Source organism: Centroberyx gerrardi, chromosome 11 (genome assembly GCF_048128805.1).
Source record: "Centroberyx gerrardi isolate f3 chromosome 11, fCenGer3.hap1.cur.20231027, whole genome shotgun sequence".
NCBI lineage: Eukaryota > Metazoa > Chordata > Actinopteri > Beryciformes > Berycidae > Centroberyx > Centroberyx gerrardi.
In genome coordinates, this window is record NC_136007.1 from 4,443,243 (window position 1) to 4,465,281 (window position 22,039).

Below are 22,039 nucleotides of genomic sequence, written 5' to 3' on the forward strand. Positions count from 1 at the left end.
ACTCCTTTCTAGTGTGAAAATGTGACTTCTGTTTCTGTCACCTGCAGGCCACCGTAGCTCCAGGGCTCACAGACTTGTGTGAGAGGAGATAAATTCTGTCAGTGTTTCTGCAGTTCCTACTCATCACCAGTAGAGGTCATAGATTACTTATTACCCCTTTAAAGTTAACAAAAAGGAAAAAGAAAACGTAATTGCTCGACTATTTGCGGAATTACCAACTCTGAAACAGATATACAGCGAAACCGGAAGACAGACAGACAGCTAGACAGACAAACTGACAGACAGACAGACAGGTAGACACACACACACACACACACGTCTTTCTGTGTGTCTGTGGTGTGTTTGGGTTGTTCAACACTGCCTCAGAGGATTAAAGAGCTTGTTTGTAGTTAAACTGCCATGGATAAAGTCTAGCTGAGGAGGCATCGGGCTCGCTAATACCACACACACTGTAAAAAATCTCCAGCTTGACAAGTCATTTAATGCATTGCTGAGGCTTGAAATGTTATTTTAAGATAATCGGATAGAAACATAAGTGAAATAATTTCACTTGTTTCCCGTGCAGTTTCACATGTTTAAAGAATTTTTTTTGAATCAAATCAAAATATCTTCAATAAGGCAGCACTCCTCTAGCATTAACATAATATTTGTTTGGAGGAAAGGTGATTTGAGCCGGAAAAAAATTAAATTATCAATGATTTCACTGCTTCGGCAGAACTTAATTGATAAAATACATCTACTTAAAGGCTTGACACCAGATTAAATGATCCAAATAGTAGACATGTGGACATTTTTTGCAGCGCTGCACATCACCCCGCCCCCACTCGCTAAGTCCGATTTGGAATCAGTCAACACTACTTTAGTATTTACATCCCCCGCTCCTAGTTGACCTCTTTAGCTACTAGTTTCAGTTTCTATCCCTGCTCAAATCCCTCATCAGCTCTCTGTAAGACTCCTCGCTCCCATCCCCCCTTCACAACTAGCCGTTTCTCTCTCCCTTTCTGTTTCTGCTTGCTCTTTCTCTTTCTTTCTTTCTTTCTTTCTTTCTTTCTTGGGAAATTCACACGTTGTCGGCCCCAGATGGCAGTGAGAGGTAACTGTTTGAAATTTGACGTCAACTGCGCACTCCTTGGGACCTAAATTTCTTCTTCTTATTGGCTGGTGGAGGTGGAGGAGGTGAAGAGGTTCAGCTCTCAGAGAGAGTTTTACATTTCGCTCTTCATTTTCCATTCGCCGCTTCCTGTGCGCTCTGTTGCACGCCCTAATTTGTGATTCAGACACGTGTATTTTTACATAAAAATCTTGCCTAGTGCAGCTTTAACAAGCAGATCTGCCAGAACAAGCTCTGGTTCCAGATGGAGGTAAAGTGATGTGTAACTTTGGTAGTACCTTGGGTTGTGTATCTTCCTCCATGATAAAACCCCAAAATCGGTGATTCTCATTTATCCAGTAGAGGAGATTGGAGAATTGTGTTTTTTTTTTCTCTCTCCATTCACTGCCATTATATGGAGGAAGAGGTCTGAAAATCACACTTCTAGCACATAAACGAACACGAACAAAGCAGATTCTGACAATATATAAAAAAACGAGACATGTATTTGTTAGATTTTGAGGTTATATTATGGCCAGGAAACTACACAACCCAAGGTACTGCCAAAGTTCAAGATCACTTAAAGAAGAACTGGGCACACCGGTATTCTTGTTACTTTTTTTTTTTGTGTGTTTATCTGTTCGGGGAAGGTTTGCTGAGCATCCATGCCTTTCTCCCAAGCTCTGTCTTCTACGATTTCCTCCTAAGCAGCTTGAGGTTAAGTGTTTTGCTCAGAGGCATCTCAGTGGTAATACTAGAGGAAGGGAGTTAATCTTTTCCCCGCTCACATTTTCCCAGCTAGTCAGTGGAGTCAAACTTGCAACCTAAAAACCAAAGAGTTTGAGAAGCCCACTTCTCAAACTCTTTGGTTGCAGTTGGAAGTGAAGCGATGACCTTATGCTGCTGCACTGCACTGTGCTGTTCTGTATCCTGGTCAGAAGCAGGGAGAGGTGCTGGTCCGCATGCTGAAGCCTGTTAGGATCAAACCCGGCCCTGCCTGGCCGCCCCAGAGCGCAGGACCAGCACCAGATGTGCTCCTCTCTGCTGGGGACGGACGCTGCTGCAGGGATAAACACACACACACACACACACACACACACACACACACACACACACAACACAGCATACGTACAATACAATACGACTCGATCCAATATGATGCTATACCGCTTTACCACCCCAAAGGACATGAAGTTTGCAGCACCAGGGTAGAAAATGAAACGCTTATCCACACATGCACGCTCATGGGCACACATTGTAAACTCAGAGGCGCATGCACACACACACACACACACACACACACACAAAGAAGCACACAGGATGCCTGAGAGGAATTCCAAGCTGGACATCCCACAGATCTTACACAAACATTTCCTAGCTAGATGAAAGGTCCCGATGAAAGGCAAAAAACAACTTCCCAAAGCGTTTGGGGAAGAAGTTTCGCTTTAACACTGGAATTCTTTCTGAGCCAGAAAACATCCGATCCAATACGACGACTCAAAACCGAGCGAGGTGCCACATCCAAAACTGGGGGAAAAAATGCCTGAATATTTACTGTCGAGACAGAATTCTGCTTTCAGTTATAAGGATAGAGGCTGAATTCTGCTTTCCCTTTCAAGGATACAAGCGGAATTCTCCTTTACCTTATAAGGATAGAGACAGAATTCTCCTTTACCTTATAAGGACAGAGGCAGAATTCTCCTTTACCTTATAAGGATAGAGGCAGAATTCTCCTTTACCTTATAAGGATAGAGGCAGAATTCTCCTTTTCCAAATAAGGATAATGTCAGAATTCCGCATTGAATTTTACTTTTCCTAAAAAATACGGGCATTGAATCTTACTTTTTCTTCAAATAGGGGAATAGGATTTTACTTTTCTTTCAGATAGGGGAATAGAAATGTACTTTATCTTTGAAAAGGGACACAGGATTTTACTTTTCCTTCATATAGGAGCTTCTATAATTTGACTTTTTCGTTAAAATAGGGGCATTTGAATTTGACTTTTTCAGAGGACGAGGAGGAGTCAGTGCTGTGGTGTTGTGGTTTGTCCTCATGGCTTGCTCTCTGTAATCACAGAGAGCAATATGAGGTGAAGGTCCAGACAGGACAACACAGCACTGACCAGAGGGACTGTCCACCTGCCAAAACAAACACACACACACACACACACTACACAGCGATATTGTCTCTCTCTCTCTCTCTCTCTCTCATACACACAAATAGAGGCACATGCATACACACACACACACACACACTACACAGTGACATTGTTGTAGTCTTACCCACTCATAAGCTCTCACACGAAAACACAAGAGAACAATTAAACACAAAGACTACGCAGTGATGTTGTTACTCTCTCTCTCTCTCTCTCTCTCAGTCTGTGTCTATGTCTCTCTCCCCAACACAGTCGGTCCTCAGTCCCAGGCCGTGTCTGTGTGACTCAGAGGTCTGCAGAGGACAAACACTGGCCTACACAAACCAGCCACATCCACAACATTTTCACCCCCTGCGTCCATTGTTTCAGAGGAGACAGAGGGGTGAGAGTGGCCCTGTGTGGCCCTGTGTACTTCCATGGGTCGTGCATGGCACTAACGCTGACTGGGCAGCGGCAATAATACATAGACTTTGGGTAAAAAGTAGCTGTATCTATATGGAAATTACAATGTATTATTGAATTAGAAAATCTGGATGTAAACAGAAAAAAATGCTAAAAAAAAAAATCTTCAATATCACAAAATCGTTTTTAAAGCTCAGTTGAAACAGAATTTTTTTTTGCAAAGAAGGAAATGATGCAATTAATAGTTATGGAAGCGCTTTTGAATAAATAATGATGACTGGCCCAACGAATGGTTCAAACTCACTGCACAACAGCTCAACTGTGGCTGTGGCAGCTCAACCTGTCCTCCACGACCTCACAGAAACGTCAGAGTTAGTTAACATAGTGAACATTAGAATACTGCCAAGTGCATTTATTTTTTTTCATCTTTGAATGAAAGCATGAAATATAGCCAACACATACACATACACACACTAATGAACAACCCTAAAGAACAGTAACACTGCAGACCGCATGTAAGCCCTCACCAATACTTTTTACCTACTGGTTCGGTTTGTTCTATACACCAAAGTTTGCCGGCTGGGTGTTTGGACACTGAGTGACGTTCAGGCCTCAGTAAAAGTAAACAGTGTGATAAGGTGGATTTGTTTCCAAATGTAGGTTACTGTGACACAGTAAACTGTCTTGTCTTTAGCTCTAGTCTCTACTCCAAAACACTCTGAGTTGTAGCTTGAGAAGAGTCAGCTCAGTTAACCTGAACAAACTGTTAGCTAGCTAGCTAGCCAACAGGCTAATAGCAATTAGCAACGCAACCAATGTTAACATGCGAATACTAGCCACTGCTAACGATAGCTTCTACTAGATACGTTAGTTAGCTAGCGTGCTAATCAGATGTGTTAACAAGACAGTGGTGGTTAGCTGACCAGATGCTATGGTTAGCTAGCTAACAAGCTGACATTATCTAAACATTAAATCGATCAGATGTATCAGTGATGAAATGATCAGTTCCCAGTCAAAAACAGCACAGAAATTAACCGTCTGTTCAATTCTGTTGAGACAGACTATTTGTACATTTAGAAATTTAATCAGCTGTTCACAACCACTGTTGCCCAAAAGCTGTGTAGCTAGCTGTGTAGGAGTTTGACAGTAATAGTATTTGGCATAAGACAAACATTTCCAAAAAAATTGGATTCATTCTTGTTGTTCTGAAAGAGATAGAGGAACGGGAACTCAAAAATAGAGGGATTCAGCCTTTTCTGTGTCGATAGGGATAGAAGGATATGAGGACAGAGGGAATAGCTCAAACCGTTTCCAAAAATAGAGATTTATCTTTCATTCTGCTCGCAGAAATGCCAGAAATGGGGTGGGGTGTGGGAGAAATGTGAGGGAGAAACGGCAAAGACAGAAAGAACAAAGAGGGGAAGAGAGGGGAGAATTAGAGAGGAAAAAGAGGAGGTAGAATGAAAGAGAGAGCGACGGAGAGGAAGATTTGGGAGGTTGGAGGAAAGGAGGAAAAGACCGAGAAGAAAAGAGGAGCGATGGAGGTGAGAAGGAGTTCAAGAGGAAGGAGGAGGAAAGGCTGAGAGGAGAAGAAACAGAGAAGGAAGGGAAGGAGAGAGGGAGAGGAGGTGAGAGATAGATGGAGGGGAGAGAGGGCGGGATAAGGAGGGGAAGATTTATTATGGCAATGAATCACACAGACTTCCCAAAGAGCATCTGTTTCAACATAAAAATGAATTTTTCTCCTCTTGTCACACATGATCATGTTTCAGTGAGCAGACTTGGCTGCAGCCGTCACAAAAACCGCTAACGGTGATACAGACGCTCCTCTCATCAAAAAACAAAAATTAAAGGGATCAGTTTTGAATTGAAGTATAATTTTGTTTCATCAGACACATTTAGACTAAAAACTCGTTTACATTGTTAGCATTTCTCATTGAAATCAATGAACATCGCCAACTGCAAGCTAACATGCTAGCTGGCTAGCAGAACCCATTGGTTATGATGATGAACGATAACAAAGCTTCCATGCTAACACAGTATTTACTCACTGAGAAACTGATGAATAAATTTATTCATTGGCTTCAAGTATCTGGATTATAGCCTATGGGTTTCATTCTAAAATACTATATTTTCAAACAACTATATCCTCTAAAATGTTTATATTTTCTAAATAAAGGGCTCATGAAATAATCGTTAACTTCAATAATATTCTAGTGAGTTTAATTTTGATGCCAGCAATCATTTTGTCAGAGTGTCTAATTCCTCAAATGGCAGATATCTAATTTTCAAACCAAACTCTTCAATTGTGCAGATAGCTAATACAGTTACAGTTAAGGTCTAGTATGTATAAAGGTTAACTGGCTTAAAAAGACATTACATTTGGTCCGAAGGTCACAGCAGGGCCGGGTACAGGGGATCTGGGCTGCGCTACATTGACTTCCAATGTAAATCCAGTAAGAGCTCAGACAGGGAGCGGAGGCTTCAGGTCTGATGGCTTTTTATCCAATAAACTATCAGCCAAAGTGGCTTTAAATCCCATAGAGTCAAAACTGCTATCAGTGTTGAAAAATGGGAGGAAGTCATATAATCTTTTCTGCTATCACAGATTAGGAATATACAAACATCCGGCAGAGGGGATTGAAGTTAACAAGTCAGCCGGGCAAAGGGAGAAATGGATTCAAAATTTCACAGCGGCCTCGTGGCCAAAGTGCTTTCAGGAATGGAAAGAACCGATCGAACTATTTAGCCGACTGAACTGACAGACTCACCAGCTGCTGGGAAAATGTCCCAGCATTCAGCTGGTGGCGGCTGTTGATTTAGAGCCCGGGTCACGACAAGTCTTTCTGTCGATACATGCAATTAGAGTTTCAAAATACAGCTGCTGGCAGCAGTGAACAGGTTACCAGAGCGTGACAAAGAGTGAGAGTTACCTGCAAGGCATCGTGGGTATTAAGAGTGTTTGTTATTATAACGACACAACAGAGGTTTAAATGGCTGTATTTTCCTCAAATCTCAACATATCAGAATGAGGATTGGTAGATCCCTTCACAATGATGTTTCTGACCCACCTGAGGAATTTCAAGTGAATTGATAATTTTGTCTTGATTTTACAGTCAGTGGAACTACTTGTGCAGCTTTTTTAAAATTGATAGGTGAATAACTTGGCCGGTTTTGGACTGATGCTTTTCACAAACCAAGTAAAGGCATATCCAGTTAATGTACTTGCCAAACGTTGTGTCATTCGGACCTGCAGTTCATGAGCAAAACGCAAACTGAAAAAGAGCAAGTGACAAGCACACACACACACACACACACACACACACACACACAGAGGATGCTGTCGTCTTTCCCAGCCTGTTTCAGTCTTCTATTCACTAATAACCTTGAGTCTGTCAATAGCAACGCTGGCATTTCCATGACTCTTACAATACACCACACTCTGGCTTCACACACACACGCGCACACACACACACACACACAAACACACACACACACTGTCACCAACAACACACTTGATAATCAGTTAAACCACTTAAAACCACTTCAACTCACATTGTTCCTATCCAATTAACATAATCTCTGAGTGTAGTCCGTAAGTGTGTGTGTGTGTGTGTGTGCACCTGTGTAGACCTCTGTATTCATGTGATGTGTGTGTATCCCTATGTGAGTGTGTGTGTGTTCATGTATGGGTATATGTGCGGCTGTGTGTCACTGTGTTAGTGTGTGTGGATGCGTGTATGTGCACCTATGTACGCATTTGTGCAAATATGTGTGTGTGTGTGTGTGTGTGTGTGTGTGTGTGTATACGTGTGTGCCATACAACACTTGGCAGATGTCTCCATTAATTCGAACAACCTGCTCGTCTAAATCAGAGTCATGCCGCCGTTTTTTTACCCAGCATTCCAGAGGAAAGCAAAGTGACATTTATAGCCCGGCTCTCTCCGCGGCACTGCAGGAATCAGCAGTTACTTCCTCAATGTAATCAGAATAAAGAATCACTTTGTTTGCCAAGTACACTAAATGTACAGGAATGTGTCTTGATGTCACTGGTGAACATAGCAACAACTAACATAGCAACTAAAAGGTTTTAGTTTAAACATCAATAAATCATTACCGCATTAATTTTCAGGTGTGTATGATTACCGTAAACAAACAGGACCATTGTCGAGGAGACTGCCAGCCGGTAGCGGCCTCTACTGCACCAGGTTGGATTTTGCAGGAAATCTGCTGACTTGCTTTACGACACCATAGGAAGTTGATTTACGGCACAAAACAGAAACTGTTTTTACTTTGTCAATATGCGTTCTTGTGTGTTCTTGTGTCTTCCATGACTCATTTTACGTAATGTTTTAACCGCCGAAGCTCGATTCCAAAACAAAAGAACGCGAGGACGAAGGACGGATAAAGATCGCATAAGTTTCCTTGCCAGTCTCCATCCTTGCATCGGATGGCGACTTGACAGGCGAGAACGAATGGAAAGCCCCAAGATGCATTGCGAGAACGACGCATCACGTCCGCACAGCCCTGAAGTCTACAGTACAGATGGGAAGATGAACAGCTGTGTGTCTAAATGAATCACGTGCGCGATGTGAAGCAGACAGTTCATCTCAAACTGTAAGGAAGCGTCTCTGTTCACTTTCATGAGAAGACCGTTGTGTACAAGACGACTTGGGAGGAACTTTCTCCGCAAGGTCACAAGTATCCACTTGGCATTCTTGGATTAGCTCACAATTTTATTACAGTTCCACTTTTCTAACTGTATCTTCACGTCAGCTTACATCGTCTGAATGCATATTCACTGTTATCAAGAACTGCTATCGCCTCCTATCCTTCTTCTTGCTCTTCAAAACAAACGGAGCAGTGCCAGGGAGAGAGGGGGGGGGGGGTCCTCTTTATGACAGGAGCCAAAGGAGTTAATGGGAAATGTGGTTTTAATTTTGACTAATCGCTCAGAACCAATCAAAGGTTAAGGAGAGGAACAGGAGTAATAGACACATGGGAATTGTCAGAGATTTATAACTTTGGGACGATGTGGCTGACTTGGGACCAGCTCGTACCGGCATTTCATCACACTGACGTTAAAGACAAAACACGACCCCGACTGGGTGTCTAAGGGGCATTTTCACCAATGTCAAAATAATAATTCTGGAAAGAATCTGCAGGAGACAAGATAACCTCGGCAGACAAATGACTGCGTCTCTAAAAACTGTTTTAGATGCACTTTGGCGGCACTGGGAGCTACGAGGCAGAGGAGTTATTAAAAAGAACAAGGGGCACTAAATCACTAAATTCGTACGCTCTTATACTAGCCACTTAAAAAGTACGACGTCGTCCTTAAAGGGCGATTCAGATTGTCATTGAGTTTTGAAAAGACTGGCCGTGACAAGGTAAATCAATTTCTACACAAAGCTTCTGAGCAGGCGATAGATGTAACAAAGGTTGGAAAGAGAAAATCAATAACGCTGGTATGATCCTATGAAGCGTCTTTCTATCACTTGGGCTCAGGTTCCCAGTAAGTCCCCAGTCTCCAAGACGTCTCCCGGCAGCCAGGAGCAAACAGAGCAAGTCGTCTCTCTCCGCTGGGAGGGGAGAGACGGTCCACAGTGAGTCTGATATTCCAGCTCTTTCCGGTTCTATTTTAATCATCCAGCAGACGCTCTTATCCAGGGAGGCTTACGGTAAAAGCCAGGACCCCGGTGAGCAAACCAAAACCTGGCAGAGCTCGCCCTTCATGCCCCCCTCAGCCTGCAAGATGATCCTGGTCCGCAGAACCGAGCTCTCTGCACCGAGGACGCAAATTCCAGTGTTTTTGAATCGTTTTACAGTTCAGGAAATAGACTCGGCCGCTACCTCGACGTTACATGCGCTTGGTGAAACATCATCTGACCTGCAAAAAGCCCCTTTCACAAGGGCTGACTGGGAAGCACACCAGGTCTGCTTTCTAGCTTTGTGCTCCTGTGAAGAAAAGATAACTTATTAAAGAGAGAGAAGGCTCTCTACGGGACGCTGTGTAATGTCCCGGTCCAGCATTTTGAGAGGATACTAAAATTACAGAGCATGGCAGGTTTTCTTTTAAGGAAACAATCCATGATCCAGTTTTTTTTTATTTTTTGAAGCGAATCTCTGCTCTATTAGATAACACACTTAAAATAGATTGAAAAAAAGAACGCTAAAAGTTATGATCTGGGTCGAACCCACAACAATGCCAGTATTTGGTGTTGGTCTTGATTCGTTAATGTGGCTTTATGGTCCTACAAATTTTGTACCGCGACACAGAGAGAGTAAGGAGGACTGAGATCAACAGTGAACGGGGTAATAATGTCCGAACCTTCATGTGTTGGATCAGCACCGGAACAATTAAAAAGCTGATTTTAACACTAAAATGATCCATAGATCCCTATGATGTGTTTTATGTTTTCACCTGCAACACAAAGATCAAATCCAGTTGAGTTGAATGTAGTCGGCCTGCTGCTGGTTTTAAAGGCCAATACAGCTGCTGATATTTTTGTATTAAAGCTGCCAATAGCAGATATTTTGTGCCAATATTAAATATTTTAAAATTTGACTGTTTTCCTCCTAAAAATGACAAGTATTCAGTGTTTCCGACAGAATTTTCTTCTTGTCAGGGTGGGAAAAGCCTCTGAAACAGCATTTAGACCATCATGGGACACTAAAACCCAGACTAATGAATTCAGACTGGCATCAAAACCTGACCTTAGATTAAATTCCATTGTAGCTGCTGGAAACATCTCAATTTGACATTACCTTGTCTTATGTTTGGCCACAGGAATCAGAAAAATACACCAAACAACAAAATAGACCCAGAAATGTAAAGTACATCACCAGAAGCTGTTTTTTTTTAAGTGTTTTGGAGTGAATTATTTCTTTACAAAGCCTATATGCATGTCTGTGAGGGACATGTGTGTAACATAGTTTAATATGGTGCATCAAACAAAATCCCTGAGCCAAGCCAGAGTCAAGCAGATGTCTCTCTATCTTTGTCAGCCACCTGAAGTGTTTGGGGAAAAAAACTCGACAGCCTATTCCGCCTTGGGTTTTAAATGTGAGAGCTCGTGTGAGAGCGAGAGAGAAGCTAAAAATAAAAAGACTTGACTGACTTCTCCTTTCTACCCAGTTTAATCTCTCTCTTCTCCTTCTGCCCCTCCTGGTATCAAAGTGGGAGCAGAGTTCACACAGACGCAAATTCAGACCTCTTTTAAAAAACAGGTTACAACTGCAGACTCCATCTCTCGCACTGCAGCGCTCCCTTGTTGAACTCCAAACCCTCCCGGTAATTTTGACTGCCGCAGACGTACAGCAGCACTGGAACAGCGTTTTCGTTTCACTTCGCTGACTGAAAACATTTTGGACATGACACAGATGCATTTTAACAAAACGGCGGCTTGTAGCTCGACCCGGGGCTGGAATAAGAGGATTTCCCCCGGTCTTGAGAAAATACTTTTTTTCTCCTCGGCTCTTTCTTCCTGTACCCGGGCACTTATCTATCACATTATGATCATTTCCAAGTGGCACAGGAATATTTGTTGCATCTAATGCCAGGACGCTTTATTTTGGGGGTTTTCCTGAGTGATTGAGTAAAGATAACTTCCTCCTTTCTCCCAAAGCAGCAAAACCCACTGGGTCCACTAATCCAAGAATCCTTTGATTACTTGTTAGGTCTTGAATTTTATATCTAAATCCCATTACTTTTACTTCTTGGAGAACTGTATATTTTTAGCTTTTACTTTGTGGCATTGCAAGTAGGCATGCATAAAAATTCCCACCAATAAATATGTCTAATTATGGAAGCAAGACACCACTGAAATGCCGTTTTGTCGTGACTTTAAGCTTATTATGTTGCACTCGTTCTAAGTCTCTCTTAATATGAATGCCTGAATGTAAACATGATGTAAAATGAATGGAGGTGAAGGGGAAAGAAAGGTGGCGAGTCGGTGAGGAAAGCAGATCAGAGGCAGTGAAGAAGAGTCCGGCTTGTGCAACGCTGATACTCAACCTTGATTTTTATCGGAGCCACGATACAATTCAATAAATCCAGAGATGGGTTCTTATCCTCCAGGCAGCCGCCGCCTTCACCAAAATCCAATATGTGCACCACTGAGATCAGAGCCACGTTTTATCTGTGCAGAGCCTTTCCCTGGTACTTCCACATATTTTACCATCGCTGGAAACCAATACGTTCAACACTCCAACGGTTTCAAAAGCAGAAACTGTCTGACGAGTCACTTTCAGTCATTCTCCTCACCGGCGACCGAACTGTAATGGAAATGGCGTGTGGATCCGACTGAGCTTGTACCCCAAATCCTTAACTTCCTTCCCCGAGTCAGTCCCCCAGTTTCTTCAGTGCAGAACCCCATATTATACGATAATAACACATAACCGACATTATTTGTTGCCCCTGGGGATGTTACCACCGCGACCACAGCTGCCCCGAGGCCTGTGGCTCTGTTTGGATGCATTCATCATCTAGACTAGAGTTTCTTTGACTAGAGACCGGGGCCAAAAACGGCCCTCGGTCCTGAAAACAGTCCCGGGAGGCTTTAATGAGCCGGCAGCTCCAGGATGAGACTAAGACCCTCGACCGGTTTCTTAAACTAAATTAGCTGCAGGCCTGTTTGTTTTGGGTGTCTATATGGCAAGAGCCTGTGAAAGTAATTAATACATAATAATCTCTAATAATTATTATAATTAGATCCCAGACCAAGACTAAAACTACTTGGTCTGGGTCTTGGATTGAAAGAAATTTAAGGAGCTTTAATATTTTTATTACTTTTTCCTCGCTAGGCAGGTCCCAGAAGTAGATTTGTCATAAATTGCCACATTTTAATATTACAGATTTACGACTATTATGTTCCTGTAGAAGCCATCAGTCAATCTGATTTCCACTTTGTTGATAAGAAATTGTGAAATACTACACCGACCACAAACTTTGGCGAGGTTCGACCAATCAGAGACGTCGCTGTTACCATGGAAACATTACATGCTCAAAAGTTTGAGGAAAGGAAACAGAACTGAAGTTGAAATGGAATGACAGGAAACAGAACTGAATTCTATTACAGTAAATTCCACTTCTAAGAGAGTTTGTCTCGACTCGCTAAACATTATAAATAAAACATGAATATGAATCAAATAAATGACAGTTCAACAAATCAAACATATTCAATCATAATGTATGGATTATGATTGCATGTTCTGCATCAAATACCATCTGAAAGGATCCTTTAACATTTTATGATATTCAGTATTGATAATATGTGGGGAAAAAAAGCAAAAAAAACATGGAATTTCACAGAATTTCGCACGACAGTCAATTCCAATTCTGTTTCCTGTAGGTTTTTACATGAGTTCATTCATGAATTGACCCCTGACCCCTGACAGTAATAACGTCTTGTTTGCCTCGTTGCCTTCCCTTGAAACCAATGAATCCCACAACCTACAGCTTGCACCTTGCAGCTAAAGATGCCCATTGGTTTCAAAGTGGAAAGTGGAACAATACTAAAGCATTTTTTCAGTTTAAGTGCCAATACAGTAACTTTTCCCCTACCGTGCGACAAATGCCTGGTGAAGAAAAACGACAGAATAAAACTCAAAGTGTCAAAGTGTCCCTGCGAAGCCAGAGGCCGGTCTGTTTTTGATTTGCTGGTTTCGTCGGCTGGACTCCGGCGAAACGTCACCTTCCTCATCCCTCATCATGACTCTGACCTCGGCCTGACACGCCGCCGTCCCGCACACGAGCTCACGTTTCCCTGGGACATTAGCTGAGGGTCACGACCCCATTATGGTGCTGTTGGGACGAGCTAGCCGCTACATCCAGGGAGGTAGAGGAGGAGGAGCGAAGGTAAGGAAGGAGAGGAAGGAGAAAAGAGAGACAGGGAGGAATGACACAACAAAAAGGAGAAGGGAGGGAGGAATAGGAGAGGGAGTGAAGGAGTCGAGGATAAAAGCAGGGGAGGAAGGGAGAGCAAGTGCAACCACACCTCCTCCTACCAACATCTTCCTTCTGTTTTGAAAGAACTCCTGTCTAGCTTCTCTCCTCTTTCCTCTCTAATGTCTTTACCCAGCGTTTCTCCATCACAAATGATCATTCAAGGGCCACAAGAGTGTTTTGTTACATCTGCTGTCACAGGTTAGGATTATTTATTTAGGCATTTTAAGCTTCTACCAGTGCTGCACTTATAGTATCTCTCTCTCTCTCTGTCTGGATGAGAGCAGCAGGTAAATGGCTAAATAAAAATGTAATGTCAAACACGAGAAGATGAAAGGGAGAAAGAAGAGGTGAATGGAAGGGGAAAGTAGATGAGAGAGAGGAGGAAGGAGGTAGGAAGGGTACATGACAAGTAGAACATGAGAGGAGGAGGAGGAGAGGTGGTGAGCTTCAATTCCTAGAGTTTGTTTTAAAGGTCCCATATTCTACACTGTTTTATTTTCTGTCTTGAGGTCCATTCAAAGCTGTGTGTGTGGTGTCATGCACCAAAAACACTCTCAATCCATTTTTCCACGTTCATTTTCCAGCATCTCTCTGAGCCTTACCAAGAACAGGCTGTTTCTGTCGCCGTGTCTTTAAGGCTCATTAATATTAACGACCCCTCTGTTCTGATTGGCTAACCGTTTCAAGAGTGAAACGTGAGACGCCGCGGCCCGGCGGCTACAGGTAGGGAAAACTCTCCGGTTAATAAAACAATGACAACCGCTCAACCGCTTTGAAAAAACACTTTGTTAGTGTATTATTTCTTACAAAAATGATAATGAGCGTTTGTGATGTCACAAAGTGACGGAAGTCCAAACGGCTCGTTTAGAGGCTCGCTTTTCTAATATGGATTGTGTGGATTTAGTTGGCGACCGTGCGTTTTGATACTTTCACCATGTTTAGATAGACCATCCAACTCCTTTATCATCACAGAGGCAAGGGGAATCCTGCTTTACACCATATGGGACCTTTAAGTTTTCAGATGATTGCTGCTTCTAACCCAATCTCTCTCTATTTGTAATAACACTTTCAGCATTTAGATGACGTTCTCATCCAGATTTACAATGAATGCAACAGCACAGTAGTCTTCAATTCCTAGATTACCAACAGTGAAAGCAACCAACAGTAAGGAGTGCAAGGAAGCCCTCATTATATTCCTGTAAGCACAGACTAATCATGTAAGAGCGAAGCGCTGGGAAGAGTAATAACATTAGAGCTAAGGAGAGAAGTAGAAGGGAGGGTAAGAGCAAATTAGAGCGAGTAGAGGAGGGAGCTATAGGCGGCAGGATGATTCAGCTGGCAGAAGGTGATGTGAGGTTCTTCCTGACAAGATGAGATTCACTCTGCTCTTCACACTCTGTCACTCTGCACAGGATAATATCTAATAAAACCGAAATGGCATTTTTTAAGCTAGTGGTTAGAGAGACCGTCCCATAACCAGAGGGGTCACGGGTTCGATCCCCGCAAGAGCCAACGTGACAGGGGGAAGAGAGAGAGAGAGGGAGAGACGCACAGGGTGAGAATGGGAGAAATGATCCTGGGAGGATTTAAGCTGCGTCCCGACCCAGACAGGAGGTCAGAGGTCAAACCTGGACGCGACTGAACAACGGAGGAGTCGGTCTGATGCTGCGTTCAAGTGGGAAAATGGGGGTGATTTCTCATTGCTGCAACTTGGAAGCGTGTTGAAACGCCCACATCCGACATTATTTGCATTTATGAATTTAAAATCAACCATAAGCAAACTACAGCAGATATTAATCGCTTTTCATGAGTTCAGCTGGTTGTATTAGTGTGAATTTAACTGATAATTGCACTGCCAACATCGGTGGATTCCCTGCTATATTTACCGCTTGTGCTGACCCACTTCCACAATTTGTGATGCCAGGTGGGAAATATCAGAGCCCCAAAAACATCCCTAAGAAAAAACATATCCTACTTGTAATTACAAGGAGGCTGATGAAACCGATAGATAGATAGATAGATAGATAGATAGATAGATAGATTGATAGATAGATAGATTGATAGATTGATAGATTGATAGATAGATAGATAGATAGATAGGATTGGATTAAATAAGCTTATGCTTTGCTTTTCTTTCGCAATTGATGCCTGCTCCTACAGCAGCTGTTGATCGATAACATGAAAGTTATTTGGAGTCATCATCTGTGTTCTTGAAATACTGGCTGATGAATTTCTGGTAGTAACATTTTCTACAGTTGGACATGTAGAGAATTGGACTGAAACTCTTCATATTTGGCTGGTGGAGGAGTCAGAGTGGATGATGGATGAAGAAGCTGCTGCTGAGCCTGCATTGATTATTTTGTCTGCTATACGTTACTTGGAGCCGATGAAAGCCAAAGCATGTTAATGGATACTCAGGCAGAGAGGGGAGATGCAGCCAAGACTAAGACATTTTCCTGCTGTATCCAATCAGTTTGGTGAACCCACTTTCCCTCAAGCTGCCTCATCTACTTCTACTTCAGATTGTGATGTCCTACATTTCCCAGAATGCTGTTCAAACCCCTGTGTCATTCAGCTGTGGGTTAGAGAGCAACAGTGATAGCAGTAGCATAGTAAGAGCAAGAGAGTCGCATCTCTTACTCAAAACTCAACCTGTCTCTCTGCTGCATTGCATTCTGGTCTCTCTCCTGCTCCTGTGGGTGGAGAAACTGGTCTCTCTCCTCTTCTACGATGGATTTCTCCCTGTGTGATTGTTGAACGTCTCTCGGTGCAAAATGGCGGCTCTAGAAAGAAGCCCTCGCTCTTTGATTCTGAGGGACTGACGCCAAAACCTGACGTTTACCGCTGATGTTTTACATCCTGAAACATTTTCTCATATCAAACTCCACTGTAGCTGCTGGAAATATCTCAATGTGACGTCTACGTTTGGCCAGTTATCATGGTATAATAATATAATAATAATAATAATAAAAATACACCACCAAACAACAAAACGGACGCAGAAATGCATGATACATCAGTGTTTTAGGGTGGATTTTTCCCTGAACCTCTAAGGAGTTCTGGGTAAAAAGAGAGTTTCTCCTTGGGGAATGAATACAGTACATCAACAAAGGTAGAGTATTAGGAGCTCAGGAGAAAAGGTAGAAAGGAATTTTTTAACTGCAAGTATGTTGGCTGTGGTACTTTGTCTGAGGGATTCAATTAATGAAACATGACTGTGAGTCCCCCGCCCCCCCCCCCCCCCCCCCCGCCGCCGAGCGCCCTCTAACCACCATTTTATCCCTTTGTAACCCAGGCAGCGATCCAGCTTCTCTGTCATTCTAGCAAATAGGTGACTCGTCAGGTAATGGCTTCCTGTAACAGCTGGGGGGGGGGGGGGGGGGGGGTCACAGGGTCATATGACAGTCGCCTCCGGCCAATCAGCAGCCACTGAAGCGCTGAACATTCCAGGACGTCTGCGGATTGTTTGATATCGGATAACCCTGCTGCCGCTCTCGGCCCCTTTCACAGCGTCGCCCTCGCCGCCTCCTGACGTCTGTGGTTCAAGAGCCGACCTTCATTTTCGCTCCTTCAGGCACTGTTAAAAATTGTTTATAATAATAATAATACGCTGCAAAAAATGCCCCATCTTAAAAGTCACCTGTATCCTGTTGAATAGATGAAAGTTGAGACGATGTCCAAAGTCGTCTGTAGCTGCTACCTGCATCGTTTTGTGAAATCAGAACCTAAATATCTTCATCAGCTCAAAACAGTTTTAAAAGCTGTTTAAATATATTATTATTATGTTATTATATGTTAATAAGTTTAATTTTGAGTCCAGCAACAACTTGTTTGGCTGTTAAAATCCTAGTTTTCTTTAGACGAGTGAACAAGTCAGGGGTTTCACTTTTTTCCAAAGTGACTCGACAAAAACTGTATTGAATCAAATGAAATTACATTGAAACTAGCCTTACTTTTCAGGTATAGTCGCTTGAGTGACTTTTCACTTGTTTCGTGTAAAACGAGATTCAGAGACTCGTGATTCAGGACATATTTCTCAGCATGTAAAAGAAAAAGTCCCGGTCAGGAATGTTCTACCTATCATCGTCACACCGACGAAGCAGCGTCACTCGCCTCCCGCCGAATCCGAAAGGACACTGAACTTCCCATCCATCATCTGGATTCCTCCCGCTTATTATCGCTTCGGTCCGGTCGGGCGGCTCTGAACCGCCGGCGGCTAATGGCTTGTGAGAGCCGAGCCGGTCACGGTCGCCTCGTCCCTGTTAGCCGCACGCCATCGGGGCTTCTGGGTAGAGCGAATATGGCAGAGCTGGCTTTGAGTTTGAGTTACAAGCTGCAAAGTGGCATGGATAGCCAGTTTGTGGATGTGTGTGTGTAAGTGTGTGTGTGTGAAGTGGAGGTAAGCCCTATTCGCACGGGACTGGTATTATGTGTGGACCTCATGTAATTAACAAAGTACACTCCTAACCTCTAACTCTCGCGGGGGGGGGAAATGAAATTCACTGAAATCACCGGTGCCAGATTGTATACGCAAATCTACACCGCTACAAAAGATTTTACAATTCGTCACTTCCTGATTTAGCAGAGCAAAACTTGAACTCTGTGACAAAGTCTGCGAATTCAACACCTTCCTCGACGGTTTCCACTACTGCCTACTGTTTTTCATGACTGGAGGAAGACGACTAGACGAAGAAGAAGAAAAAGAAATTGCGCCCCAAAAACGAATAACCCGAGAGTTTGATTCGCATGGGATAAGTATCACCACTAGACCTCTGTCTTCAGTAAGTAATTTACAATGAAATTTTTACCTTACAAACTGCAGACATGGCAGATTTGCACGGGATTTAAATCACAGATAGATAGATAGATAGATAGATAGATAGATTTTGGTCATCCTTGTTGTTGCAGATGACAGAGGGGTATAACATGGATGGGATGGGGGGTCAGGGGGGTTGGGGGGGGTCCTGTGTTGTTTGGGGTCAGCGGTGTTTGGGAGCTCCTGCCTTTGTTCAAATCTCCTCAAGTGTGAAAAACGGGGGCAAGCCCGAGGCCCTCGGCATTATCTCTCTATTCTACCAGATAATCTGCAAAATAAGCAAATGAAAAAGACATTTTAACACCGCTAAAGGAAACATTAACCTTTAGGTTGATTGTGTGGCTGTCTGTCACTTGAACCAGGCAGGGTGGGGTTTGGATACTGGACTGGGAGAAATGTTCTGGTAGAGCAGCGGAGTTACAGGATGCAGAAGTAATTTACACGCAAGTCCAGAGAGACTTGTGAGTGCAACAGCAGAGTAAGACTCATTTCCGAGATCACCAACATTACAAGCAACCAATAGTAAGGTCCTGCGTCTCTGGAGTGCTGTGATAGAGAAGTGTCACTGCTGTAACACTAACAGGTCACATCCGTCCTATAAGAGCAAGCCTTCAACAATGTGAGAACACTGTTTCCTCTGTATCTCTGCCACCGCTGCCCAGAGAAAAACACAAACAGAAGAAGGTGCAGAAGAAACATTTAGTATTCGTGCTTCCATTATAATACAGAATCCAAACAGGAACGGCTTTAGCACTTAAAAGCTGCACCGGAGCCAAATCTGTGTCCCAAACAGAGACAAAATGTGGAACTGAAACCAAAATCTCCCCCGACAACGACGGCTTCAAAATGAAAGTGGAGAAGCTGCATATGGACGTATATTTAGGGCAATGTGACCTCATTTAGACTATTGACCGGCAACAGATGGCTCAGGCTCGCATTTCATAGTTAAAATGGATAAGTAAAGTGTGTTTTGCTGCAAACAACTTAAAACTGGACCTGTAATCTGACCTAAAAACACTGCACAACGTTCAGTCTGAATTTTTACTGAAATTAGCACAAAGCCACTCATCAGTAAGCTATTATACTGAGATTTTATCCTTAAGCCAAGGATGTGGTGAAGGCTAAACCCACTTAAACCCAATTTACCCGCCTTTTAATTTGTGGAATACAAACCTTTTTGTGCTAAATCCAAGGCATAAATTAATAGCATGCATCATAGTAAGAAATATCAAACTGATGTGTTAAATAAGGACAGTTTTTAAGGGGGAAAAGCATAAATTAGTGTTGATTTTTGTTGATATTGGTGGTTGTGATGTCTTATGATGATCGCTGACTGGAGATCAGAGTTTACTGTCCTTTTTATTTACCGCTATATCTCCAGATATATATCAAAAGACACTTATCTGGTTAATTTACTCACAAAAGTGGTTAATTTCCATAAACCCCTTTCACATTCTGTCACTTTTGACGAGGCTGAAAGAAACAGGTGTATTGTGTGTTGGGGCTCAGCTGACCATGTGCTCCTCTCCACACAAAGGAGTCTGGAGGAGGAATTACACCAAGCACCAAACCATTATTCCTATAATATTCCTATAATATTCCTATAGGGGCTTAGTGATACTCAATAGTGAGTTCATACTGACCGTATCATATTTCATGGTATTTTCTAATGCCACTATAATATGCCTATTATATCCCTATAGGGACTAAAGAGTGCGTTCAGGTGCTGGTGAGAAAGTCCGACATCCGGGACTTCCAGGTCGGCTGCTAAACTGCGTTGCTTTCACGTGCTATTTTGTCGAAAAACAAACCGAACAATGAACAAACATGGACGTCCTGCAGCTTAAACAAGTGCTAGGATGGTTAGTCTAGCTAGCTACAAACGTGTAATAAAGGTGTGTGTTGTATATACGTTTTTTCTTGCACAAAACTTGTATTTTCCACCATGTTGACCAGATTAAAGGCTATCATTGCATCATAACTCATAAACTCGGGTAGCAAAATTTTCTCTGACTGATTTTATCATCTGAGTTTGAATGTCACTCATATGATGTAAATTGTATTTATTTATTTTTATTTTTTTGTAATTTATTTTAGATTATTTAAATTCCAAGTAGGAAATTTGCTTTTCCAACAGGATGTGATAGCACGTGAATGCAGGGTCGGCTCTGACTTTCTGACTTCATCATCATCCGACTTTAAATGGCTGAAATTTCCAAGTAAGCTCCAAGGAAACTCCTTTTTACTACATATCCGATAGCACGTGAATGCAGGGTGTGCCTGCACGTGGTAGTCAACAGTGAGTTTATTGTGACCTGATCACAGCAGGGGCCTACTTTAAGATATCTTTTTAATCTCCTATGGTATCACTGTACTATTCCTAAGGGATATATGTAATTTATATTTCACCATCACATTAAATATTTCAGCAGGCCTTTCACTGCCACCTCTTGCACCAAAGCCTCAGTGGGTGTTGACGGACGCCCCCCCCACCCCCCCACCCCCCCCACCCCCCGGCCTCGCCCCTCTCCGCCCTCGTTTGGGGATGCAGGGGATCATCAGCACCGCACAGTATCTCTCTGGACCGGGCCTACTGCCTCCGCTGAAGCCTCTACGCACGCCACAGCATTGCATAAAACCCTTAAATTGCTTCCAGGTGGCTGCAAACCAACCTGGTCCCGACTGAGGAGACGGGAAACTGTACCGGAGTGAGGAAACAAAGCGGTCCGGTTGCACAATATTTGCCCAGTGCGCACATTCTGCACGTTGCACAGCGCACATTGTCCCCCGACTCTGCAGTGCAGTTTACACAGACTAAAACCTCCGTAAATCCGCTCCTTTTTTTTTTTTACTTTCCAATAGATGAAAACCTCCCACTTTCGCTGCTTTAAACGCATCTCCAGTCCGGGGATTAATGCGTTTGCGGAAGGGCAAAGCTGCGCCGAGAATTTCAGCTGGGAATAAACTGGCTGACAGTGAATCTGCTGGATCTACCGGGAGTTTATTCCAGTTATTTTCCGGTGAAAGAGCAGTCCGGGATGCTGCTGCCGCCGCTGCACGGTGCGCCCCGACCGGCCCCGACCCTGCGCTGCGCATCCTCAGCAGCCCGCACAGCATGGACCAACCCGGGCTACAAGCCTGCGAGGAGCCGACGGGGCATGCAAGAAAAGAAAGGGAAATAGACAAGAGAGGGGGGGGGGAGAGGAGAAAAAGAAGGGATGCCCGGCCGGAGGACTCACCAGTCGGTGTCCGAGGTCTCGTCAATGACGTCCTGGTAGGCGGTCAGCAGGGCCAGTCTGTTCTTGCCGAGATTCACAGCCATGTTTCTGTCCCTGCAAGCATCCAGACCGCTGCTAACGGAGAGAGATACAGAATGAGGACTGCAGAGAGGACTGGAGAGGAGGAGGAGGAGGAGGGGGAGGAGGAGGAGGAGGAGGAGGAGAGGCTCTGACTGGTGGAGACAAAGAGACGAGCTGCTGTCCGAGGGGTCCTAGCGCCGGATGAGCACAGGCTAGATACTCTGCTGGGTCCTAGAGCCGTAATGTGAATTTGGCACCAAATGAAGATAGGAGTTTTATTAATACAAACATTTCTAAGAGGCACACAATCCCAGCGATTGAGTTTAAA

The 22,039-nt window shown here is 43.4% G+C and overlaps 1 protein-coding gene across 2 annotated transcripts in view; it reads right to left on the reverse strand.

Moving 5' to 3' along the window:
• Positions 1-21,758, reverse strand: part of dbn1 (drebrin 1) — a 135,679-nt gene extending 113,921 nt beyond the window's left edge. For both annotated transcript variants that reach the window (XM_078286893.1, XM_071897392.2), the window contains exon 1: positions 21,652-21,758. In XM_078286893.1, the coding sequence (XP_078143019.1) occupies positions 21,652-21,734 (83 nt within the window). In that variant the 5' untranslated portion in view covers positions 21,735-21,758. The remainder of the gene's footprint in view (positions 1-21,651) is intronic.
• Positions 21,759-22,039: the final 281 nt, after the last annotated feature.